This window comes from Marmota marmota, unplaced genomic scaffold (genome assembly GCF_001458135.2).
Source record: "Marmota marmota marmota unplaced genomic scaffold, marMar, whole genome shotgun sequence".
In the NCBI taxonomy this organism is placed as follows: domain Eukaryota; kingdom Metazoa; phylum Chordata; class Mammalia; order Rodentia; family Sciuridae; genus Marmota; species Marmota marmota.
This window is the reverse complement of record NW_025999977.1, coordinates 48,052,425-48,060,838: the sequence shown is the minus strand read 5'-3', so window position 1 is coordinate 48,060,838 and position 8,414 is coordinate 48,052,425. Positions and strand designations below refer to the sequence as shown.

At 35.0% G+C, this 8,414-nt stretch overlaps 1 protein-coding gene across 4 annotated transcripts in view; it reads right to left on the bottom strand.

Annotated features, from left to right (window-relative positions):
• Smc6 (structural maintenance of chromosomes 6) overlaps positions 1-8,414 on the bottom strand; it is a 76,403-nt gene that overhangs the window by 51,384 nt on the left and 16,605 nt on the right. For all 4 annotated transcript variants that reach the window (XM_048804781.1, XM_048804782.1, XM_048804783.1 and 1 more), the window contains 4 exons: positions 4,064-4,200; positions 3,208-3,269; positions 1,767-1,847; positions 925-1,026 (listed from right to left, as the gene is read on the bottom strand). In XM_048804781.1, the coding sequence (XP_048660738.1) occupies positions 925-1,026; positions 1,767-1,847; positions 3,208-3,269; positions 4,064-4,200 (382 nt within the window). The remainder of the gene's footprint in view (positions 1-924; positions 1,027-1,766; positions 1,848-3,207; positions 3,270-4,063; positions 4,201-8,414) is intronic.

Sequence of the window (8,414 nt, the reverse complement as noted above, 5' to 3'; positions counted from 1 at the left end):
TTGTGGGGGAGAGAGAGGCTTGTGGAAAGCCGGTGGTGGCAGTTGAGGCTCTGAGGATTTTTCCTGAGAGGCTGTTTTGTTTGGCGTGTGTGGTTCTAAAAATAAAGTTAGTTTCTTTTGACAAGTGGCTTCTGATTGTGCCCAGCCAGACTGCGGCATGGATGTGTGCTTTGAGTATTATATATTTTGTCCCTGGTTCTTCCTACTGAATGTCATGAGGTAAACAGTTTTCCCTTGCCACATTTTTCCACCATAATGTTCTGCCTCACATCAGGACCAGAGTGATGGAGTCTGCTGACCATGGATTGAAACTGAGCCAAAATAAACTTTTTCACTTTGAGTTGTTCTCGTCAGGTATTTTGGTTACAGTGATGAAAAGTTAATACAGGAAGTGACTTAAAATTCTAGCAATCTTCATGATTGACAAGTTGAAGAGTACTGATATGACATCTACTACTGAGTTATCAGTAGCTTAAAGAATGTTAACATTAGAATACAATGATCATCTACCCTATGTAATTATAAATTAATATTGTTTAATATCAACTTGAGACTTGCTTATTAGTCCAGGACAATAAATGTTAGTTTTAAAATTATTTATAGTGGGACTTAGGGATATTTTATTATGAAACTAATTAGTCATGTATCAAAGAATAAGAAAACAAGATGGTGTTATGTTCTCTAGTTTATGGCCTAATGCAGAAGACAGGTAAAGATCCATTATTACAAAGCAAAAAGTAGAGGCTAAAAATATCCTACACATAAAAACCACAACACATCACATACTTCACAGAGTGCTATAAAAATGTTAGTAGTTTTGTTCAGATATATATCAGTACATAGGTATATAATTTTACCATACCATTTATCTTAAGTACTATAGAAATTTGGCTAATTTCAAAAAGATTTACACTATCTACAAACCTCTTCCCCTTGATTTATCTGCTCCTTTGTTCTTTCTTTTGTTTCCATAATGTATGAATAATCTTCCTTCATCTGTTCAAGTTGGGTTGCTTTCATGAAGAACTTTATCAAAAAAAAAAAAAAAAGAAAAAGAAAAACATAATTGAGAATTAATAGACTTTCATAGAAAAATGTAAAAAATACAAAGAAAAATTTTGTCCATAAAAAATTTTAGATCAATTATGCAAAGATTTTATTAAAAGCACAGCACGTATACATAAATACGAAAGAATACATCTAATTTTATACTTGAATTTACTGAACTTGCTATAAGTTCACATGTGTACATTTATTCGCAAAAGCTCTTAACCCCATGAGGGGGAGAAAAACACCTTAAAGTATGATGATAATAATATTCTGAAAGCTCATTTTCACCAACTGTTCCATTCTTGAAGCAAAAATGACAGGAAATATTCTTATCTTTGATCTCAGTTCATCTTCAACTTTTAGACTATGAAATACAAACTCATTCAAAAGGCTACAGTAAGTTTTAGTACTAGTTGGTTGATGCCTTTTTTAAGTTTTAAACAAATTAAAGTTTACAAGTTATTATGTATAGTCAATTGTTGCCTTATATTTTCTTTCAAAAAATAATCTATTTTTTCAAAATAAAAACCAATAAAGCAAGAATTTACCAAGAATATTATACTTAGACCTTATTCAATAATTTTATAATCTAATATTACTTTAAGTAAGTGCCTTTGAGGAAAAAGAATCAGTATCTACATTAACAAGAATAATGCTTGGCATACATCTAGGTGTACTGGGGGGGTTAAGTTTGTATTTACTTTGGTAACTCTTACTTTGTATTTGTCTCCCTCATTTTTAGACTGCAAGAACTGCTTACTCATCTCTTGTGTTAAAATAGAAACTGGATTATCCACCTAAAATAAACAAAAAACAAAAGTTCACTTTTAAAAATTTCACTTTGATGCCTTAAAAATAAAGTGAAATATACATTATAATTGACTCAGGATATCATCAAAATGGCTAACAGACAGTTGCTAATGGTTACAACATCAGGGTAAAAATACAGAGAAAATGTCACAAATTTTTTAACACAGGGAAAAATGTTTCAAAATTTCATAATACCAAATAAAGAAAGAAAGAAAAAAAAAACCACTATAGTCAAAATTAAACATTTTTCCATAATAAGAGGATACAAACTCAAGAACCCTCTGAGGTGCTGGTATTACAATGTTTTTACTTTCGTCTTTTTTTTTTTTTTTGTGGTGCTACGGATTGAACCCAGGGCCTTGCCCAAGCGAGGCAAGCACTCTACCAACTGAGCTATATATATATCCCTGGCTCTCATCTTTTTTTATAGATGACCATTCCTATGTCCCTGGGATCACAGCTGTCAAATATGTAGATGGTTCAATTTCTCGATCATATACTTCGAGTGATCAAGAGCCCATGTAGCTAGGGACTACCAAACCAGACAGAAGAGATACAGGACATTCCTACCACAACACAATGTTATTCTGGATAACTGTGATTAAACCAAACTGGGGAAGAGACACAAACTATTAATTGTTCTTTCCATTTGATAAGTTTTGGCGATCTTAATCTTGGGATAGGGAACAAAAGATAAAGAACTAGAATCAAACAGTGATGCCTGATTCCAATCCAGGCTCTACCACCAATCACATCTAGACAACCTGAAGTACAAATTTACTTTCTCTGGCTCCCAGTTTCTAACCTGCAAACAAAAGGGTCTGAAGCAGAGGATCTCTAAAGACAATTTCAGTGCTAATATTATAATACCATGCGTGTCCCATTTTCAATTAAGTCCGCTAAAGTATTTCAGCCAAAAAGATTCAATCCTTCGTTCCTACAAACATGACCAATAACTTCAAAATACATACAAAAAATTTGTTCTTTCTAGAAAAAGAGTTTTTTTCCTCCTCAAAAATTAAGCAACTGAGTATAGGAAACAAAGGTGCTACTTTGATTATAGTTGAAAGCAAAAAAAATATTATAGCCTTATCAATTTTAAATTTCAGCATATACTAATTTGGATTAGATGCTCCTTACTGCTGCACCAAAGTAAGATGTCATGCACTTAAAATAAATCATGTTGAATTAGCAAATTTTAAAGAACTTCACTAGCAACAGTTATAGTGTGTACTTCCTGTGTTTATATCACTCCTATTAGAACATTTTAGTTATCTATATAACACAAGTGAAACCTCACCAAAAACTACTAGTTGCATTAATTCAAAACACAAATTTAGCAATTACCTGGATATTAAAATGATCCAGAATTGCAATCAGTTCTTCTTTCCTAGTAGAAACCACAGTACCTAATTATGAGAAACATAAAATAATCATACTGCTTCTAGGGCAATACAGAAAAAAGTATAACTATCTATTAAATATAAATATTAATGACCTTTCATTGTATCATCAAGAAAAGTATCATTAAATATGTGTAAGTCTGAGTGAACTGGGGATAAAAGTCTAGTTAAGACTCAGGAATACAGAAGAGGAAAATGTGCCCATGTGCAGTAAACTTTAAACTTTCATCTCTTTCTTTATGTCCTTTTCTACCTTAACTATTTCTTTCCATAGGCTATAGAAACTATAGAAATGAAAGGAGATCTGTAGTTGAGAACAAAATGGCACATTCTGTTTCTTTCTTTCTCTCTCTCTCTCTCTCTCTCTCTTTTTTGGCAGTGGGTACATAGGGGGTATCAGGGATTGAATTCAGGGGCACTCAACCACTGAGCCACATCCCCAGCCCTATTTTATATTTTATTTAGAGACAGGGCCTCACTGAGTTGCTTAGTGCCTCCCTTTTGCTGAGGCTGTCTTTGAACTCGCAATCCTCCTGTCTTAGCCTCCAGAGCTGCTGGGATTATAGGTGTGCGCTACTACACCTGGCCAATTTTTCTAATCATGATCTTGCCACTAGAATGTCCTGTGATAAAACATGCATATAATACATGCATGTACCTGTATGTGTGTATGTATGTATGCATACATACAAATCAACCACAGTGTAAGAGGTTTCAAGAGACTGGGAAGAAGTGTCCTTTCAATGTACTTATTTATTTACTAATATTTCATGTGGAAAAAAAGAAAAATCAAACCAAACCTGTTTCACTTTTTAGTTTATAGGATCGACTTCCATCCATGCTGATGTGTTGTTGTACAACTATGGAATCACCATACACATTTGCTCTATAGGCATCATCTCCTCTGTTCCTTAATGTTATTGTGATATCTGCTGAGCTAAAACAATGAAGATAAGTCACATAAAGATACAATTCTATTACAATAGTAGGATACCAGATTTTCAAATATTTTCAACACCCCCCAAATAACAGCTAATTCACTGAAAACTACATCAACAGCTGATGACAGTGGTCTATAACAGAATGTTAAAAATATTGTGCCTGACAAAAAAGTTGAGAACAGAAGCTTGATAAAAAATAATTCACTATTGTATGCATAATAAAAATACCAAATTTGTGCAATCACTCTTAAGTATTGGTTGTTCCACACCTTGAATTTAGGCATTTTCCTATAAGGACCATGTAATCAAGTCATACACATAAGTTATTCATTTTTAACATTATACTGCCTACTATAAATTACATAATAAAGAATCATACCAACAGCTGCCTTTAAGAATGATAGATTAAGAATCATAGTACTTAAAGTAATAACAGTTTCTAAAAGGATTATAATTAAGAGAGGCAATGATAATTTTTTAATTAGTTGGCAATGAGAAATTAAAATGTCTGATATCAAGAGACATAAACTGGGGAGAGTGGGAGTGGATAAATGGTGAAAGATTAATTAATGAATATTAGATTACAGTTAGGACATGAAACTCTGGTATGCTACTGCATGTGGCAGGAAAACTATAGATGACAAGGTACCATACATTTCAAAAAGCTAAAAGATTGTGAATCTTAGGCTGGGGTGTGACTCCGTGGTAGAACACTCGCCTATACATGTGAGGCCTGGGTTTGATCCTCAGCACCACGTAAGAATAAATAAATAAAATAAAGGTATTGTGTCCAACTACAACTAAGCTTCATTATCATTAAAAAAAAGAATTACTTTGAAAGAGTTATAATGCAGCCTAATACATGTGAATATTAAAAGTATAAATCTGCCTGGCAGCCTGTTATTGTTTTTAAAGTTTTTAACAAGTTTAAAGCATTTATAGCCATGAATATCTTAAGATACCATGGGGGGGGGGGGAATCAATCATTTGCCTGGGAAAAACTCATTAATGAACACTTAATAATTTGCTTATATACAAAAGCAGACAATATTTTCTCTGATTCATATGAACATCTGCCCAAATACTAAAGTCTTGATACAAAACCCTTTTAATTAGCAATTAAATGAAACCTTTAACAAACTTGTTTTCATGAATTTGCAAACATATTCCAAAACTTCCCATTTACAGGAAATGTAAGAAAAAATACTCAGGATGAGCTTCACTATAAACTACTGACATGACAGGAAGTGTCTGCTGCTCTCTTGCTTTCCCTTCCTCTTTAAAAGTTCCCCCCACAGAAAGAAAGGGCTTAGCATTCCTATCATTCCACATCCCCTCCTGCATGGACTGAGCTAAATCTAGAACTCTGTACTAAGGGAGCAATCAGATTCTCTTCTCTTTTAAAATTCAACTTGAGAAGAATTGTTTAAATCCCAAAATAGCCTTTATTTTAGTTAACATCATACTAAAGACCACTATATAGCTTTAGTTATGTAAGACGCCAACATTAAGGAAAATGGGTGAAAAATATACAGAAAATTATTGTACTATCTTTGCAACACTTCTGTCTAAATTTTTTCAAAATAGTTTTTTAAAATTCAAATTTAGACATCAAGAGAGAGTGATTCCTTGGAGCTATAAAGTATGAGGACTCTGTAAGTACAGAAACCAATTTAGTACATTATTATTTCTCTTACGAGAAAACAAAGAACATAAAGATAAGATCTTCAGGAAATCACCTAGACAGGCTGACAGAAAGAACCACATACCCACAGATACTGGCAGTGAATCTCAGATGTAGAGAATACAATATTATCTCTCTCTCCCCCTCTCTCTCTCTCTCTCTCTCTCACACACACACACACATACACAAACAGAAACTCGTACACATGAAGACACAGTGACAAAACTAAACTGAAGAGGAAGAAAGCACTCACAAACTCCTCCAGAGACAATGAGAAAGAACATCATACCCACGTGGGTCACAAGGAGAGAAGGAAGGAGGAGAGCACACATAGAGAAGTACAGCCAGCGAAGAAAGAAGAGTGTGAGAGGTGCTGCAGAACAGACCCAAGGAAAGGAGAGGGAAACAGAGGCCCAGAGACAAAGATACACACAGAGACAACAAGACAAAAACAAAAGAGGCTGCGGTTCCTTAGACTGATTCCTCATGAGACCCAGCTATACTTTCTCCCTTCAGCTTCCCAGAAATATGTTCCTACATCTTTATGGTAAACATCCTTTACTAGAGCCACCTGAGTAAATTGTTAATAATTATATTATTTATTTATGTTTTAGCCAAATTACCTAATTTAAACAGTCAGATCCAGTGACATATGCCTGTGATCTGAGACTCTGGAGGCTGAGTCAGGAGGAGTACAAGTTGGAGATCAGCCTCGGCAACTTAGCAGGATCTTGTTTCAAAATTAAAAGAACTGGGGATAGCTCCGGGTAAAGCTCTACGCGGGGTTCAATCCCCAGTACCAAAAAAACCAACAAACAAAACACACAAAAAGTGATATGTGTACACCTGTAATCCCAGCAGCCGGGGGTGGGGGGAGGCTGAGACAGAAGGATAGCAATTCAAAGTCAGCCTCAGCAAAAGCAAGGTGCAAATAAGCAACTCAGTGAGACCCTGTCTCTAAATAAAAAATACAAAATAGGGCTGGGGATGTGAGTCAATAGTTGCGTGCTCCTGAGTTCAATCCCCAGTACCCAGGGGGGGGGAAAAAAAAGATATGTTCCTGAAAAACTATAACTAATGAGATTTTTATTTCCCCGATTGATTATACACAAACAGAAGAACCACTAACAGAAATAGGACAGAGGAATGGCCAATAGCCTGAGATATGGAGAAAATAATTATTTTATTTCATTAATGACCATTACTACTAAGAATTAAGTTAATACACCTCATGAAAACATTTTCAAAATAACTACATATATTTGCTCTATCTACATCTCTCTTGATTAACAAACATCTACTTTATTATGTTCATTCCTAGCTACTCCTTCCATTTGAAAGCTATTTTTAATATATTTGGAACTTTATGCTCCTACTCTTAAGTTTAATAAATACAAGAAAAGTTTTTTTTGAAAACTTAACTTTTATGAAATAAGCCTCCTAATAAATGCTCAAAAAAATTCTGCACAAGGAAACAGGAAAAAGCAAGCTATCAGGGCAATAACTTTACTATCTCCCCCTTTGTGGACTTTGCTGAGGCTGAATTTGGGCCAAGAACTATACCCAATGTCTATAAATACAGGAGACTCCGAAGTAAAAATAGATACTATAAATGAAAGTTCTTCCAGAATGACAACATGTCACGAGCCATCCATGGGTTGAGTATGGGTCACCGGGCATTAAAGCCTAGTGGATAGAAACATCTGGTGTCTGGGAATGACCAGTGGACACTTTTTCTGGTCAACTGCCCGGGGACAGTGTAAATTTCTATCCTGCTCTGCCGTGGCCCACACAGCACCTGAGATGGGTGTGAACTGTTAAGATGCCAATCAACCTGCTGACTCCAAGACATCAAGAAGCAAGACTCCACCCTTGAAGCCTTATCCCTGCCTTTGATGTACCCCCATAAATAAACCACGAGAGCCATCTTTCCTTTGTCTAGTTCCAGCCCCCATGTGAACTAGATCTATCAGGGGCTCTGCTTTATGTAAATATATTTCTGACTATTTGTGTTTTGTTCTTCACTAATTAACTTAAACTTAATTAATGTAAGTTTCCAGGTGGCTTCTACCCTCCTTGGCAAGAAGAACCCCACAATGAGATGCTGGCCATTGCCCCCATTAACAACATAAGCAGTACCACAGTAAAAATTTGGTTTCTTTCTCAATTACATAAGAATCTGACTACCCAATGAGAGCCAGTAGCAGCATACTCCAATGGAAACAGCAACAAGACAAAGTTAATGTAAAAATATGATGCATCTGCTCTCTGGGTACTGAGTTCCTTACAATAAATTCCATATCCTTAACTAAGTAAATTAATAGCAAAAAAACAGAGCATGAGTTTTTGTCCCTCCATAACCATGGCATAGCTGATATCAAAAACATAACAACTGCAAATATCCCAGGGTTAGTGAAGCTAGTATTAGAAAGGCTGAGAGTGGAAAGAAGGAACTGAACATATTCAAGCAAGTGACCTAAGGCCTTGTTACACATAGAGACATTTTCATGTGACAAAGTACATTAG